The sequence below is a fragment of the Acanthopagrus latus genome, chromosome 5 (genome assembly GCF_904848185.1).
Source record: "Acanthopagrus latus isolate v.2019 chromosome 5, fAcaLat1.1, whole genome shotgun sequence".
NCBI classification, from domain to species: domain Eukaryota; kingdom Metazoa; phylum Chordata; class Actinopteri; order Spariformes; family Sparidae; genus Acanthopagrus; species Acanthopagrus latus.
The window spans coordinates 850,396-868,810 of NC_051043.1; the positions used below are offsets into that span (position 1 = coordinate 850,396).

Consider the following 18,415-nt stretch of genomic DNA (forward strand, 5'->3'; position numbering starts at 1 on the left):
TAAGTATATTTTCATGCAAATACTTTCACTTTCATGGGAAACTTAAACTGTTGTTACAATTCATTTTATTTTTCCAAAATTAAGCACTTAAAAGCTGTAGTCTTTAACTATTTTTGGTTGTATTTGCTAAAATTGTCATTATGATCTGACAGTAGAATAAGATGCAGGTCAGCTGTGCAAAAATCCACTGTCTGTGGATCCACCCAGTGGCTCTTATTTAATTTGTAAGAATCCATTGTTCCTGGGTCAATTCAACCAATCACAGCCAAGGGGAGTGTGTGAGAAGTGTCAGTCATTCTTGTGCACACACTGCTGGCAGCCCCCCTCCCTCACACAGCTCGTACTGGGCAGTGCCTCTCCCCCGCGCAGGCACAGTGCCTGCTCTTACCTGATCAGATACGTTCAAGCTCAAAATGTAAACAATGGTTTGGAACAGACAACAACAACAGAGCTGAAAAATGCCCCACCACTGCCCACGTCAAAGAGAAGACATAAGAACACTGAAGAAGAAAAGCAGTATCAATAGAAAGAATTAGACCGAGCCAGAGAGAAAACAAGGATAACTAGAACTGCAAGCAGTTATGAACAGGGGCCAAGCCCCCCCGCGTGACTCGGACCCCGCACACCACAGAGCCCATAGAAGTTGGCTCCAAAGGATGATGGGCTTGGGGCAAAAGTGAGGACACAGGCCAACGTCTGAGCCATGGCATTCGCTGTAATGGGAAGTGCAACTTGGAACCCGTGCACCGCAGAGCCCATGGAAGTTGGGCCCAAAGGATGACGGGCTTGGGGCAAAAGTGAAGACACAGGCCAATGTCTGAGCCATGGTATTCGCTGTAATGGGAAGTGCACTGGAAGTGCAAAAGGCTGAATGTGTGCCCATTTGGATTTGTTGCATCAAGCCAGTAATGACCACCTTCAAGATATGGCATCATTAGTGGATTAGCCCCACATCATACCAACCAAATTTCATAAAAATCAATGTAGCCGTTCAAGAGATATAAATTTCCCATCTTAGAGGCCAAAATTCACCAAATTCGACTCATCCCTTCCCAGTGTCATGGCAACCATGGAACTCAAATTTGGTGTTAATAGCATTTAGTCTGACTGAGATATCAAACAGTTTACATTTTTATAGCTAGCTGAAGAATTTGTTTGTTAATAATTTGAGCAAAATTCTTTTGATAACTTCAGATCAGGTCCAGCTGAAGAGTGTACGTGCCAAGTTTTCACGCCCCGTGCAACATGGTCGTATTGCAGATGTTACAGATGTGACTCTAAGGATTACACTGGATGCATGTCTGTTGTGTTCCGGTATGGATTTGCTCCTTCATCTTTATTTTATTTTGAAAATTAACCAGATGTTATGTTGTTGTTTCGCTGCTCAATTTCCTGTCTGTGCTGTGCAGAAGTCCTGCATCTGCTCTGTCCAGAGCTAGGACATAAAAGATATGCAGATATTACAAAGATGTGCAGATGTTTTGTGCAAAATCTGGCTTGGGTCCACGTTCAAAATTGCCTATCCCCAATCAATGGAAAAATGCCCGATCCCAATCATGAAGATCGCATCGGGACATCCCTGGTGAGGAGCACAGGTGCAAAAATATTTCCTTTCTTTACATTTAGTGAGTTAATTTTATTAACTTATAAGACAATGTAGTGAACCATTTTTACTGACACTAGGGGGAATATCACCTCTTCATTACTGTCACAAAAAATGAAGCCTATAGTCAGCCTGATAATTAATGCTTGTCATTAAAAAGGTAATTGTATTTGAAGAGGGCAAATTATATCACATTTTGGGAGGTTATCTTTCATCCAGAACATTTTTGAGAACCTTTTTAGCAGAATTAATTTGAATGTCAAATATGAAGGTGAATAATGAGAGGCTCCCAATCCACGGTGCCTTAACACAGCAATGTATTTTCGAAAAAGTGTGACTATCATGGTTATACTCACGCCACATAGTCGGCTATAACAACAGGTTTGGGGATGTGTCCAGCTGGTATGTGACCTCGGAGGATCTCTGGCTCCAGGACCACCGGAGCGGCAACTGCAGAATGATTTGAAGCATCCATGACATCTGGCTGAATGGTGGGGAGAGGGGTCTGCTCCGAAGCCCTGGAGGAGGGACCTAGCTACAGTAGATAGCCATATGTTCAGTTCATGCCCACTGTGTGCAATAATCATTTAAAAAGTTAACCTTGATACTTACTATAGACAAAGGTATTGATGATCCAGTCGTCTTCATCTAGGTTGATTGTGATGGGAAGAAGAGGTGGGAAGTGGATCATTATTCAGTGACTTATTTTAATCAACTATTCTAGTGCTTTTGAATGTTAAAGACCAATGACTACAAGTCATTATCATACTTAAGTTTCAACTCTCTGCATTTCAATAATCATACTTATAGAAAGTGATAGCTAGGTCATAGAAAAACAACACGTTTTTATGTCCTAATCGCGGTGGGTGGCTTCTGGCAGTTTAATTACATGTATTTGTTATATATATATATCCTGTGCCTATATGCATTTTCATGCATTGCACTGCTCATGAAGACTAATAATATGTGTGTGCCAAATCATAGAGGACACTGTCAGACAGTTTTGCCAAGTCCTGCCTTCTGTGATATGACTGGCCTGGCAACTGTACTGTGATTGTCTAGTACTACTGTGCTTTAATTGCATAGTAGGTCTATTCGATGCTCTGCTAGACAGCTTCCCTTCTTAACTTCAAACCCTTTAACGACCACACAAGGAAGTTGTAAAATTCCCTGGAGCTACACTGAAAATACATTATTCTTAAATGTCCTGGCCCTGCAGCTAACTTATTATTTCTCTTTTATTCTAAAACTTATTAGTTTCAGTTTTCAGTCAAAGTGTGATTGGGTTTAAGGCAACCCCACTACAGGTTTAGGAAAAGATCATGGTCTGGGTTTGGGTGATCATGTAGAGGCAACACGTATTATTGAGTCATGGAATAGTAGTTCTAGCTCATCACAGCATAGTAGTGCAGGACTAATAGAAACTGAGAAAAAAAAATGGAACAACAGTTAATGTTCAAGGGCTTTCAAATTATCCAGTGGATATCCAGGCCTAGACCTTCTCTTCTGTGTGCTGGTAATGGTTTACAGTTGTTGGATTAGCAAGTCGATACACAAGATTGCATTTTGGCTAAAACGTTTTGCCTCTTTTGCTCTCAACATAGACTGTTTTCCTGCATCCATCCAAAGAGAAAAGTGACTGGTCACTTTAGAGTGAGAGTAAGGGTGTGTGTGTGTGTGTGTGTGTGTGTGTGTGTGTGTGTGTGTGTGTGTGTGTGTGTGTGTGTGTCAAACCTCCTGTGATAGCGCCTCCGCCCTTATCCTGGCTGCTTCATGCCTCCACATTTTAAGACACACTCCTGCACTGATGAAGTAGAGCATCATTGTGATGAAAAGGAAGATGATGGCTGCTGTCTGACCAGCCTCGGTGCGACAGAATGCTCCGTTTATTCCATTGTTGAAGACCGGTATGTTACACAGCCCCCCTCGAGTGGTGTCCCTCACATACATAATCCCTGCTGCCATGTAAAGCACTGCCAAGACCAGGTTTAAGGAACATTCTGTGAGCGGCCACCAAGAAGAGTCTAAAAGGATGGCTCTGTAGTATAGGGTCATCCCAAGAACGACGAGAATAACAGTCACAATCCACGCAAGACCAGCCACCACCAGAACAAAAGGTGTCTTAGGGCCTGTGTAGGAACCGCCTCCAGATCCATATGCACCGGCACCTCCGCCAAGTCCCCCAAACAGCTGTGGCTGAGAGTAGCCATACATGTTGAACCACTCATTGTCCTTATGAACATAAGCACAGACACAGGCAAACACAGCAGCCCCCAGCAGCAGCTCCACGCAGCCCAAGATCCTCAGCAGGCCAGCCCATGACTTCATGTAGGCATAGCGCATGTGGTACTCCTCCACCCGCTCCTGGTAGGTCTGGGCTGAGACATTGGTGGGCACTGCAGATGTGGAGTCAAAGGCTTCAGCACCCAGCAGCAGCATGTCTCGCTCCTTCTCAGTGGTGTAGCTGCCATAGGGGTCACGATAGGAGCCTGGAAGAGATGGGGATGGAGGGGCAGAGTGAGGAGGTGAGCAGGGGACTCCTGCTGTGGTGTTGCAGTTGGTACTTTTCCTGGATGAGGGGGCAGGGGAGTGAGGGGAAGGTAAAGGATTGGGGGAGGACCAACCCTTGCTCCCTCGGTTACTGCTGTTGCCATGGAAGAAGTTCTTGATAGAGTTGGGGATGAAGCGGTGCACCGGCTTAATGTCCATGGTAGCACAGTCATCCTCCATTGGCTTATCATCGCTGGGGTGGTAGAACGATTCAGGCCCAACAGCTGGCTGTTCAGGTAGAGGGGGAGGGGGGAGGGGGTCTAAGCTGACAGCCAGAGCTGTTCCTTGCAAAGATGCTGGGGGCGGAGGGAAATTCAGGTCCCACCCTAAGGAGCCCTTGTTTTCATTGTGTGGGATCTCCCGCACCGGGTCAAACCTGGTGACAGAGCCGACTCCTCCTGAAGACATTGGGACCTGGACTCTTTGCTCACTACAGAAAGTAAAGGAAATAGTATATGGGTAGACATACAGTGGCTTTAAAGGATCATTCCGGTTTAATAAAATGTGTGTTTTTTTAAAAGCTTTGGACATAATTTCTCTTATGATAATGGTCCACTGGCCAAAGCAATTGCTGATAGGAACAAGGCTACATCATGACAACAGAGTCACTGATTAACTGGATTAACAGTATTCGTGTGCCGAATAAAACAGAATATTAGGAAAAAAACTAGGCCTGCTTATCGGATTTCATATAATGCAAACAGCTTTTATTTGATAATCGCATTATGCTGTTTACATGAACACTTGAAAAATCTAGCAACCCTATAAAACAAATGATGATTGGTTGAGTAGTGTGTATGTAGCCTGTGACATGCTGAATTGCCTCCAACATATATTTAGGGCTGCTGGTGTTTTGGAGTCCCTCTCCAGTCTCTGCTGGCATCTCCTCTGCTGTTAGCCCCACAGATAAAATTCCATTCACCTCAGTTACAGACTTTTAAACAATCTGGGTCAACTCTCCCATCTTGCCAGTCTCTGACTAACCTGGTGGCAGATGTCTGACCTCAGAACACTTCCACAAACTGCTCCTTTAGACACTTCAGTGTTGCGACTGCCCAGTCAGGATGGCTTTGCTCACTTGTTTCCTCTCCAGTTTTGTATTTATTAGAGTAGTTTGGTGAGGTCAATTGTGTTCTTATCTTAAACTGTGAAGAACTGTTCCAGATTGACCTACTTACAATTCGTATAGTATTTGGGCTGCAATTATCAATTATTTTAATTATCTAAAGGCACCAAGGTAAAGGCAAATCTTCAGGACAAATTTCACCAATTTATTCCGGTCATGTCAAGCAACATGCTTATGTTTTGGCCTTGTGGGCTTCATCAGAGTATGGGGGAAAATGGAAGTCATGTGACTAATATTCATTCATCGACCTACTTACAATTCGTATAGTATTTGGGCTGCAATTATCAGTTATTTTAATTATCTAAAGGCACAAAGTTAAAGGCAAATCTTCAGGACAAATTTCACCAATTTATTCCAGTCATGTCAAGCAATATGCTTACATTTTGGCCTTGTGGCCTTCATCAGAGTATGGAGGAAAATGGAAGTCATGTCACTAATATTCATTTATCTTTTCTTGACAATATGGCAGTGACTGAAAATATAGGTAAAATGGTTAACCTCATTTATAATTTCATGTAACCTCAATTTGAACAGTTAGACTGTATGAGATATATAATTTGACCTATATAATATTCAACATAAATCAAATAGTCTTATGTATCATTAACAAGACTGATCATTAAGCTCACTCTCATTTAATGATTTGCTTTAAAATGAAATAATAATAATGTTCATAAATAAATCAGTGACTGTTGAAAAGATTTTGTCCATACAGGAGAGCAAATGGGATCTGACAGGAGTTTGAAAGTTTACTGTATGAAAAAGTAAAGATATTAAAAGGATATGCTAATATTGTTGAGGTTAAATTATGGAGCAGTGCAAATATACATTTAAATATGTGTCATTCGCTTTCTTTTTTAAAAGATTTTTTCACAAAACTTGTTTTTAAGATAACAAGTGTGAATGACTTTTGTTGGTGTCGCTGATAAGAATATGGAACAGGTATACAAGCATTCTGTTTCAGTCACTGCCTAACGCATAGACTTCTGCCTTTGTAATGCTTGAAACACCGTGTGTACTCACTGCAGCCTATTCTATGGGATGACTGAGTAAAGATACTACTACTACTACTACTACTACTACTACTATTGCTAATGATTGATCAAAATGGAGATTTTGCTGTGCAGAACTTTGTAGCTAGTAGCCTGCTGAGGTTTGGACCCCTGATTGTAAAGGTACTCTAAGATTTATGAACAACTTAATGACGAGTTCATTAAACGATTAAGAAAGACAAAGTCAGTGTGATGCATCGGTAGGCTCGCCCATAGTGGCTGTCCGTGTACTGAAGTTAGGTACAAGCCAGGTGTCTGCATGTAGCTACTTATATCGGAAACCGTAAAATAAAAATACATCAATTTTGTGGATCAAACCAAAGGCAACCTAGGCCTATCTTTGTCCTCTGTCTTACAAGTTAAAATTTAATCAACTCGAAAATCAAAGCGAAAATGGCACATCGAATTCGATATCTATAGGCTGACTTACCTGCTGATAAGTTCGTCTGTTATTGTCGGTCAAACAGGTGCAACATCCTGTGCGTTACCCTCCTTTTGTTCTCCGACGTTCTTACATCGCTCTCAGGTCAGACATTAAGATGAACTCCGGGTTGACTGGGTTAATCAGCGGGAGGAAAAAAATGATCTCAGACTCCGGTGATAAGCCGGGTGCCGCCGTGAAACTCACCTGGCCGTGTTGGGCCAGTTTGACCAGCCTGACGATGCGTTCACTGACTCCCTCCGACTTCCCACTTTAAGTCACAATGCTTTCAATGCTTACACTCCCCGGGCCAGTCAATTGAAGCAATTATGTCAAAACAATTCTGCCACCATGCGGTCAGTTTTGAATATACAGTATTTCACAATCAACTTGCACAGATAAAGTTAATATTCCTATTTTAACATGATGCGAATTGAGGAGATTAGTTGGTATATTAAATACAAATACAAAAAAAAAAAAAACATTTTGCAGTGATTACTCGTGGTTTTGAATTATTATTACACCAATTTAAATTTTAATTGAATTATCTATAATGATAACGTCCAACACTGTTATAGGTGTGAGATGCTAGACCAGAGGACTGCTGTAGGCTAGACACCTCAAATTACAATCAATCAGTCAATTCTTTCATTTATGATTTTTTGATACTTCCTCATATGTTTTCAACTTGATAAAGCTGCAGTTTGTCATAAAACTAATGAAATAATACAGCGGCAGTCTGCGGGTTCTAACCTCTTTCGCCCCAAATCGGCCACCCAGACCCTCATCACCCACAGTTGATGACATCAGCCGCCGTGTTCCTCAAAGATCTGTGCAACACATAACCATGATTAGCTGAAGATTTCTCCAAATTGGTTTTTCAGCTACATGCTAATGGCATTTATAGTGCCCCCAATAGGTTGAGCTCAACATGCTTTGGTAGGCAGATTCCCAGTCCTGCTGTGAACCCACCAAGTTTTGTGATGATAGGGTTATGGCCAATCATTTCTAAGCCCTGTCCATTGCGAAAATACATTGGTCCATGGCGGCCATGTTTTCTGACCAATCTGGCTAATTTATTAAAGAAATTTGTCTTTTCATCCCCTAAAGCCATATACCAAATGTGGTGTTGATAGAGTCAATCTTTCAAAAGTTCTATTCATTTTACTGTTTTTCATATTATGCAAATTGGCAAAAAATCTAGGGAGGCGGAGCTTCGTGGTCCAGAGGCTTTTTGTAAAGCACATGGAGCTGGACTTGCTGGCCTTCCCAAAAACGCATTTTCAAGCCTTAGTTACAGCCCCACCATCTGGCTGACTGGGCTCATATTTTAATAAGAGTTGATGCACATCATTTCCAAACATTGGGCCAAGTTTCAATCATTTCTAAGCCCCGCCCATTGCAAAAATACATGGGTCCCTGGCGGCCATGTTTTTTGACCAATCAGGCTCATTTATAGTAGAAATATGTCTTTTCATCCCCCAAAGCTGTATAGCATACTGGGAATCCAATTGTTACCAGTCATAATTTTCATTTCAGATATCTACAATGAAAAACTATTCCAGATATCCAGAATGCAATTATTTTGAATATCCAAAAATACGTTGTGACTAGTAAAAATGTCATTATGGACATCCACTATATATATATATATATATATATATATATATATATATATAAATATAAATATATATATATATATATATATATATATATATATATATATAAATACAATATGTATATATATACAAATGTTCGAAATTGCATTTTTACTGGTCATAATTTTAATTGCAGATATCCAAAATGCATAGCTATGTAGTTTTGAATATCAAAAAATACACTGTGACTTGTAAAAATGTCATTACGGCTATCCACAATTCGTGTTATGACTAGAAACAATTTAATTGTAAGTCTGAAATGGGAGTTTTTCCTAGTAAGAATTAAATTGCAGATATCCAGAATGTTCATTATATTTATCCGATTTGTATTTGTGTATATCTGAAATTGAAAGCCCAATACACATGAATGGCAAAGGGGACGTCATTTGTCCTTGTAAGAATGTCATGTGGATATCTGAAATGACAGTTGTGGATAGGAAGATTGTCATTGTGGATATCTGAAATGTTCTTTTTGACTATGAAGAACTGAATTACAGATATCTGCAATACATATCCAGTCTAGCTATTAAATGTTAAAAAGGCAACTTTGATATCTTAAATTTAGTTTTGACTAGTACAATCAAAGTTGTAGATATCTTGAAATAACATTTCAACTAGTAAGAATGTTATTGCGGATATCTCTAATTACCATTTTGACTGGTGAGAATACAATTTTGACCAGGAGAAATGCTATTATGGCTATCAAAAATGTAATTACATTTCGATTAAATGATAAAACGGCTTGTCATACGCGGCCTGCAGGGCGCACCGAAGTACACTCCTTCGGGGTGACCGCAAAGGGCGGGTCCTTGAAGTGTGCAGCCCCTGAACTGGGACACAGCGTGCGTCTACGTATATTATGTCTATGGCGGCAACGTCAACTTGTGATGGGACAACATGCTCAGTGCAGCGTCTATACGTCTATGCTTTGACCAATCACCAAGGATTATGGCCAATCACGTGTCAACATTTAGTTCCGTATTTTAGGACTTGTCAAGCTAGGATTGGTTGAAAGCAGCATTAACGTTTGAAGACGACGGAAGGTGCAGTGCACAGTCTCAGCGTTTCAGAGCAGAGACACGAAGATGGAGATAATTCACGCTGTCCATGTTTTGGCCAAGTCGCTGCTGATTGTGCTGCTGTGGTCGGACTGTGAGGGAAGAGATTCGGAGCTCGACTATGTGACCTGCGGCTCACTGGTCAAACTGCTCAACACTAGACACAACGTCCGCCTCCACTCCCATGATGTCAAATATGGCTCAGGTAACTACTCTCAGATAGCCAGGATTACTACCAGACTGTACCAGTTGTACCAGTGAGTTTACATTCAAACACATTTGTAACATTTAAGGACAATGAATACGGTGAACGGGTTGTGTCTGCCCCTCCTACCACAGCGTAATGTGATACAGGTTAAAGGAATATTATTCAAAAAGCGCACAATTTAAAGTTGTCTTGCTCATCGGCAAACATCCACTAATGCATATCAAGCGCAGCACCTCATATGTCTTGTCTCTGGTAGATTTTTTTTCCTCAAAATGTCCAGCTGTATGTATGACACCTGCTCATGACCACAAAGAGACCCACTGCCATCTACTGACACGGCAGCACTGTTGGAACCAGCAGAGCAGGAATTAACGTTACACAGTTACTACAAGTTGAAATTAAACCCAAACGAACATTCTTATGTACGACCAATGTGTTCATGTGTTTAGACATTGTCTAAAAATGCGTGTTTTATGTATTTATTTTACACAGGCGATAATAATGTCCAAAATGTAAACCACCGACTAGAATTCCAGTAAAACCTTTCAAAGTAAAGTCCAATATGACTTTAATACTGAACCTCATTAAAAATAATATATTGGATTGAAATGCAGTTGACATCCTGCAGGTGTCATCAGATCACAATGATGTGTACTATATAAAGACACTGTCCATACACTGTATTTATTGGAATGTCAAGACCACTTAAGGAACGCTGGCTTTGAATCCACTAGCTCTACCCTCTCTACAGCAGGGGGGATGGCAGGTGAGCTGTAGGCACAACCAAGCAGGCAGTTTTATGTCTAAAAGACATATAATAGCTGTCAGTAAACAAAGTCTGGGCTAAATTTGGTCTGTCAATGCAAATTTAGTAGACGTCAGTTAACTAAATGTTCACATTTTAACCATATTTCTCCAGAATTTGCAATACTGGCTTTCAAGTGAGAAATTATTAAAATGAGCATAAGACTTTATTTTAGGAAAAAAGGCAACTTTATGGCACAAAAAGGAAGAGAAAGTTGCATAAAGAAACCCACTGGATCAGTGCACCTGGTACCACAGACCTTCTTATTAACAAATAAACAACATATGCCTCTGTATCAGTAGTGGCATGTCAATGCCCAAAGGCATCTGCCGCTGTAACAGCAGCAGATTGTCCATGCAGGACATCATATGCTGCTTAAGCAGCAGTGGATTGTTGGCTGGATCAGGAGTGGCATATGATATTCAATGACATGCTGTTGCATAAGTGAAGCTGCAGCCCTCTCTTATATTACCTGCTGTTGATTTCCAAAAATAAAGATTTTCTGTAAATAAAGTTTTATTTAATAAAATAGCCCTAAATCATTGACATATAGGATATCTGAGGCAAGATTGGGGCTAGTCACATATCTGACAGATATACAAAGTCCATGTTTCATCCCCTGAAAGGAACACAACTGAAGCTTACTGAAGTTCTTCTGTCTGACGTGTGAAATAGAGCTCAGTGGGAGTTGTCGTTCTTACTGTGTGTGTGTGTGTGTGTGTGTGTGTGTGTGTGTGTGTGTGTGTGTGTGTGTGTGTGTCTGTAGGCAGTGGACAGCAGTCTGTGACTGGAGTGGAGAATGCAGATGATGCCAACAGTTACTGGCAGATTCGGGGGAAGCCCAACCTTCCGTGTCAACGCGGGGCTGCCATAAAGTGTGGTCAGGCCATCCGCATCACACACATGAAGACTGGACGAAACCTCCACACACACCACTTCAGTTCACCTCTGTCTAATAACCAGGTCAGATAGCAGCACACACACTGTCTTTTATACTTGTGTTTTATCATCACCTTGCAAATCTTTTCTCCTTTTCTCCTTTACCTCCACCTGCCTGTGTCGTTTGCAGGAGGTCAGTGCCTTCGGAGAGAACGGCGAAGGCGACGACCTGGACGTGTGGGCAGTGCAGTGCGACGGCACCTACTGGGAGCGCGATGAGGCTGTGCGCTTCAAACATGTGGGCACAGACGCCTTTCTAAGTGTGACAGGAGAGCAGTATGGCCACCCCATCCGTGGCCAGCGCGAGGTGCATGGCATGAGCTCTCCCAACCAGCACAACTGGTGGCGTTCCATGGAGGGTGTGTTCATTCAGCCCAACATGGAGCCACTGCACCATGATGAGCTCTGATCATCACATGAAGACAGAAAGCATGTTGGTTCCTGTTTATATAGCTCACTTGGACCAAATGTGTGAATGATAGAATAGAATACTTGGCTGATGACTCATCTCTATACATGTGAAGCAGTGTTCTGAGATGAGTAAGATGATGCTAACAGCTTGACTAAGGTCAGAGACACTGTAAAGTCCTGGTCAGAAGTTCACATCCACTCATAAAGAACATGTACAACATGTCAGTCTTCAGTTCCAGTGATTTCTACAGCTCTCATGTTTCTGTGATGAATGAGTGGAATACAGACTACTTTGTCACTAAAACATTCATAAATTCTGCTCTTAAAGCTGAATTTATTATAGGTGTTAAGAATTTGTGTTCCTCTTATTCATCACAGAAACATGAGAACTGTAGAAACCAGTTGAACTTTAGAATACTGTGATATATGCATGTTCTTTAACAGTGTTTGGAAACTTTTCACCACAACTGTGTGTAGTGTGGTCTAATGGTCAGATGAGGGAGAAAATACTCTTTTGTAAGAAAACAAAAAAAAAACAACAACGTTTAGCAACTACATGGGGCCACCAGGGGCTCATAAAGAGCAAATTTATTGAAATGTAATTGAATGGTCAGATAAGGGAGAAAATACTCTTTTGTAAAAACAAAACAAAACAAAAAAAACAAGGTTCACCGACTGGGTATAGCAACTACATGGGGCCACCAGGGGCCCAGAAAGAGCAAATTTATTGAAATGTAATTGAATCAGTTTTGTCCAGAAATATAAAAGCCAAAGAGCAATATCAGTTGAAATATTGATTGGCAATGATGACAGTGATTGTTGTAAGACAGGTGTCAGTGTCCACAGTCAACTGTGTTTTACATCATCATGGGCTGAGAGGCTGCTGTGCAAGAAAGAAGCCTTAGTTTCCAATAATAATTGAATCATGAAAGACTATAAAAATGAGGAAGCCTTTTCCCTGTAACCACTGGCATAACAGAGAACCATTATCCCTAGACTCCTGTCATGAAGATACTGATTGGCTTCACATGTTCTTCCTTTAGAAGTGAGTGAGAGAAATGGGCAGAATACATCTGTATGTATGATGCAGAGTTATTAGGTAATATATCTTTTTGTGGCTTTAAAAGATTAATAAGTGTCTTTGACAATGGTGAAACAAAGTGAACTTTCTTTTAGTGCCATACCACGGCACAATGACTCAAGTCATCCTCAGAAAATGTTTCATAACCAGTTAAAAGTTGTTGTACATTCAAATCATACTTGATTGTAATCAAAGCCAGATTTGGATTTTCCTTGCTGAGCAATAAACAGCTGTGAAGCTAGTTTCATCCTTTTGGCAATTGTTCCCACTGGGAATGGACCAGTCAGAGACTGGTGGGCCTCATGTGTCAGAGGCTCAGACTCATCATCCTAACAGCCTCCAGAACAATGATCCCATCCATTATGGTTATGTGATAGATTCTTCATGTTTTTCATGCTCTATATTAGTGTGACAATAATACTTTTATTTATTTTATGATGAATATGTGAAAGGAGGAGATGTACATACTTTTTAAAATTGGTGCCTCTTAGTTGTCTGTTTTTTTATTTTTGTATGTTGGGTCCTTTTTTAAATTGTGTTTGGTGAACTGTAAAAGGTTTGTTTTTTAAAAAGAAAAAAAAAGTTTTATATACGTTGACTGCCACTTGAATGCATAGCAGGATAAGTCTGGGTGGGTAAAGTGAACAGAAGCTCTTGCCCCTCCCAAATGAGGTTCCCTTGTGCGAGGCACAGAGGGGCAGTCAACCCCCACTGCTTTAGTGGAGCTGCTGTATGGTTGGCAGATCAGACTGTGTTTCTACTGAGCAACTTCCAGGTGTAAGTGTGTAACTGTGAATTTGATCAGGGTGTTCCTGAAAAAGAGACTGTTTTCTAAACAAAAGAATAAAACACACCTGTCCTCTGACCAGAAGCAGGTGTTATATTGCCCTTCTCAAAGTTGACTCCATTGATGAACAACAGTCATTTTACCTCGCAGATCATCATAAAACACAAGAATTGTTTCTTCGATCTGCCGGTTTACCTAAAGTCATGTGACATGATCGAAATATTAACTTATCAGCTATCCTGTAACCACATACCTAAACCATCAATTAAAAATGCATTTCATAGCTAAATCTTGATGTGACAGTTGAATATGAATACCTTTAGATGAACATGAACAAGGCCAATCTTGGACTGTCCGTGAGCATCTGTGGCCATGGTTTTTGTGGTGTGTGTAGCTACACCGGTCTAATTAAATAACGGCCACGATTCATACAGATGTCTTTTCAAGGTTTATTCGCTCCCTCTCTCTGTTTCAGCAGACACCTAGACACCATGAAAGCTCCAACAAAAAAGGAAATAAAAGTTTCACAAATCATATACAGATTTCCCTCACTGTCAAAGTCTCACAAGCCAGTGTCCGTTTAATAGTCCGAAGCACATTAGCATAACTGAAATGGCTGAGGTAAAATGAAACAACTTCAAATGTGCCATTAATGTCCATACAAAGGTGTATTAACAATATTACACTAAAATACCTTTTAGACACATTTATTATCATTTTTTAAGGACTTTATGAACTTAAATGGTAATAGAGACAGAAACATGTACCTCCTCCACTGTTCCTCTGTCCCAAGGCGTCCCCCAGGGTTTGGTTCTTGGTCCTCTTCTCTTCATACTCTACCTGTTCCCCCTTGGCAATATCGTTTGCCATGGTCTCCACTTCCACTGCTTTACTGATGATGCCCAGCTTTATATCTCCACCAAATCCACCACCCTGGCTACTCACGCTGCCTCACCAACATCAAATCCTGGATGCAGACCAACTTCCTCAAACTCACCTGTGACAAATCAGACCTTATCATTATAGGCCCCAAATCCCTCACCAAAACCACAGACAGATTCCACCTCACCATTGACAACTCCACCCTGTCTTCATCCCCCCACAGTCGCAACCTCGGAGTCATCCTTGACAATAACCTTTCATATGAACATCACATCAACCAAATCACCAAAACTGCCTTCTTCCACCTCAAGAACATTGCCCATCACTCTCCTCCTCTGCTGCCGAATCCCTCATCCACTCCTCCATCACCTCCAGAATCAACTACTGCAACATTATCCTCTATGGCACACCATCCAAAACTCTAAATAAACTACAGTACATCCAAAACTCCTCTGCACGTCTGCTTACTCACACCCACACCCCCACCCGTGATCACATCACTCCTGTCCTCCAGAACCTCCACTGACTTCCAGTTCCACAGCGTATTCAGTTTAAAATCCTCTTCTTCACTCACAAAGCCCTCCATTAACCAGGCCCCTTACTACCTCACTGACTTGCTCTATCACCACAATCCACCCCGCAGCCTCCGCTCATCTGATGCAAACCTTCTGATTCCACCTCCCAGGACCAAGCACCGAACCTGGGGACAGAGCCTTCTCTGCAGCTGCCCCCACCCTCTGGAACTCTCCCCCCAAACACATCCGTGACTGTACCGACCCTCAAACATTCAAATCACGGACAAAAACACACCTTTGTAAAATGGCTTTTAGAGTTTAGCTCAGTCTAAAGCAGCGGTCCTCAATAGGTGGCCCCCGGGCCGCATCCAGCACGCCGACCTCCTATTTGTGGCTCCCGAACTGTTATTCCTTCACTAATGTGTTCTGGATGGGTCAGCACGTGTATACCGGGGCTTATAATACAAATCTTAAAGTGCCACAAAGATTTTTTTCAATGACTCAAAGGTCCATGTATTGATGTCGGTCAGGCCACATGCAATAATACTGTGATATTCAAAACATAATGTCCTTTTCATTCAAAACAAGAAAAATATGAACTAAAATTAATTTGTCATTTCCATTTTAACATAAATCACAATACACAGTTGAATATTTCCTCTTTTTGTTTGCCTTCAAACATTGTGTCCATCACTTCAGTCATGCACTCTTTTATTATTTCTGCATCTGAGAATGGCTTCTTGTGCTTACCCAAAATCCACACCACTCTCAGTGAGCACTCTGTTGCGTTTTGCTGTTGTGTCATAGATGTGACAAGAATCCTGCTTGAAGCTTGATATGACGATTTCATTGCATGTATTTGTGTTGTGCTTACCTCTGAATTTTGAGGAAATGTCTCTTCAAAACTCCTGTGCTTCGTCTCATAATGCCGTTTCAAATTGGAAATCATTCATCACAACTTCTCCTGGCATATTGTAACGCTGTGGCGCAATGACTCTTGGGTATTCTGTTGGTGTTGGTGTAATTATGATTCGTGAATGTGTTTGTGAATAAGATGATATGTTTTGGGGTTTTTTTTAAACATACATTTATTGCACATTTTGCTAATCTACAAACAATGAATAACATAGAACAAAAAGGCACATGCAAGAAAACAGCAATAATAATAATGGCAATGATAATGATGAAAATAACTAACTAACTAACTAACTAAATAAATAAAAAAATTAAAAAAAGAGTAGGGACACTTTGACCACAAAACAAATTATCATTGCATGTGTAAAAGTCATGGTAGTAGAAAGAGATAAATAAATGAAAAATAAGTTAATACATAAATGTGTACATTTATACATGCATGTACATACACATATATATACATATGCTATATATATATATATATATATATATATATATATATATATATATATATATATACACACACACACACACACACACACACGGATATATATGTATGTAAAGGGACTAAATGTGTACACTAAATCAAGATAAAATAAAAAGATAGATAAATCTTCAGTTCAGCTCATCATTCTAGCCATCTACTTCGGTATCCTTTTTCTCAAGGACATTACAGAAAACCTTACAGACATACCAAGCTTATCTTTTCCAAAGCCAAGTAGAAAGACATCCCTGTACAAAGGGAAAACATAACTTTGGTATAAGAGGTACTTCTTTTTCAATGATTCGACTGGCCAGGTTCAACACTTTTTTCCCAAAAAGAGAGTATCAGAGGGCATTCCCACATGCAATGGAATAAAGAACCTTTTTTTTGCTTACATTTAATGCAAGTATCTGGGATATTTGGGTTAAAAAGGTTCAGCTTACTTGGGGTTGTATACTGTCTGCTTATCCATTTGTATTGTAGTAATTTAGAGTTTGTATTTACAGTTTAAGTTTGAGCTGTTAAACAAGCTGTGGCCCATTCTTCTTCTGTTAGATTTTCTTGCAAATCGGATCCCCAAGATTTGAAAAAGTTTTGTGATGACTCTTTGGATTTACTTACAAAAAATTGTAAAGAAAGGACACCTGCCCCTTAGAGTCTTAAAATCTCATCAAAAAGTCTTCAAGAGAAGATAGTCGGGGAAGTTTCAAACTATTACACTGCCTGGCCAGTACGAAGCTTCTCAATTGAAGATATTTAAAGAAGTGTTTTGAATGTATTCCATACATGGCCTTAAGTTCTTCGAACGACATGAAAGTATGATTGTCTTTAAAGAGGTCAGCTATTTTAGCTACACGTCAAGATGCCCACATTTTAAACCCGCTATCTGCTCTTCCAGGCTGAAACTCAACATTACCAAAGATAGGAGAGAACTGTGATAACTTGGAAGTCTCTCCCAAGTATTCCAGAGCACTGTGCCAAATCCTTGTTGCATTTTTGAGGAAGGGGTTTTTGGTCTGTTTGATTAATTTGTTTTTGTTGGCTGAATATATATACAAATTTAAAGGAATATTAATTGAGTGAGATTCTATTGGAACCCAGGCTGGGGGATGGTCCTTCACAAAATAAAATACTCCTGCTCTGATTTGAGCTGCCCAGTAATACCACATAAAATTTGGTAGCTTTCCACCTCTGTCGTATGGTAGATATAACCATGTGAGCCTGAGCCTGGGATGTCTGTTGTTCCAAATTGTTCCAGGAGGAGAAGAGCTTTTCAAGAGATCGGAAAAAAGAAAGTGGGGGAGCAAGTGGAATAGATTGGAAAAGATACAAATACTTACAGTAGGTAAAATTGACATTTTCAAAACATTGATGTGCCCGATCATAGACATAGGTAAACTTGTCCACCTGTTTATGAGCTCTGTAAATCTGTTAAAGGATCTTAGTTCACTGGGACAATCTGTCTCTTATCTCTCAATGAGTCTCTTATTTTCATTCATAAATAATATTACTGATTTGGTGCTATTTATTTTGTAACCTGCAAAGACCCCAAAAGTGTTTGTGAGAGAAAGTAAAGTAGGTATAGTCTGTTTCAAGTTAGAACATAACAAAATTACATCATCTGCATACAGAGCCAAGCGATGTTCAATACCTCCTATCTTTATTCCATTCAGGTTGGTGTTTTTTTGAATCGCCATAGCAAGTGGCTCGATAGCAAGGGTAAATAGCAGGGGCGACAGGGGGCAGCCCTGTCTCTTCTCCCGGTGCAGTTCAAAAGGTGTTTAAAATAACCCATTTGTTAAAACTACAGCCTGTGGAGCAGCATAAAGAAGTCTAATCCAACCAAGAAATTTCCCCCCTATACCAAACCTTTGCAGAGCCTCAAATAAACATAGCCACTCCACCCTGTCGAAGGCCTTC

General features: G+C 40.5%; 2 protein-coding genes across 2 annotated transcripts in view; one reads left to right on the forward strand and one right to left on the reverse strand.

The window, feature by feature from the left end:
* The window catches only part of marveld2b (MARVEL domain containing 2b), a 16,772-nt gene extending 9,615 nt beyond the window's left edge, over nucleotides 1–7,157 (reverse strand). The window contains exons 1-4 of the mRNA XM_037097960.1: nucleotides 6,762–7,157; nucleotides 3,338–4,583; nucleotides 2,216–2,251; nucleotides 1,960–2,138 (exon numbers count right to left, since the gene is read on the reverse strand). Coding sequence (XP_036953855.1) covers nucleotides 1,960–2,138; nucleotides 2,216–2,251; nucleotides 3,338–4,561 — 1,439 coding nt within the window. The 5' untranslated portion in view covers nucleotides 4,562–4,583; nucleotides 6,762–7,157. The remainder of the gene's footprint in view (nucleotides 1–1,959; nucleotides 2,139–2,215; nucleotides 2,252–3,337; nucleotides 4,584–6,761) is intronic.
* A 2,242-nt stretch (nucleotides 7,158–9,399) lies between these two features.
* On the forward strand, nucleotides 9,400–13,800 carry sdf2l1 (stromal cell-derived factor 2-like 1). Its single transcript, XM_037097989.1, has 3 exons — nucleotides 9,400–9,673; nucleotides 11,248–11,444; nucleotides 11,551–13,800. Exons 1-3 carry the CDS (start codon nucleotides 9,496–9,498, stop codon nucleotides 11,827–11,829), a joined length of 654 nt encoding a protein of 217 aa, XP_036953884.1. The 5' UTR covers nucleotides 9,400–9,495; the 3' UTR covers nucleotides 11,830–13,800.
* The last annotated feature ends 4,615 nt before the right edge of the window (nucleotides 13,801–18,415 follow it).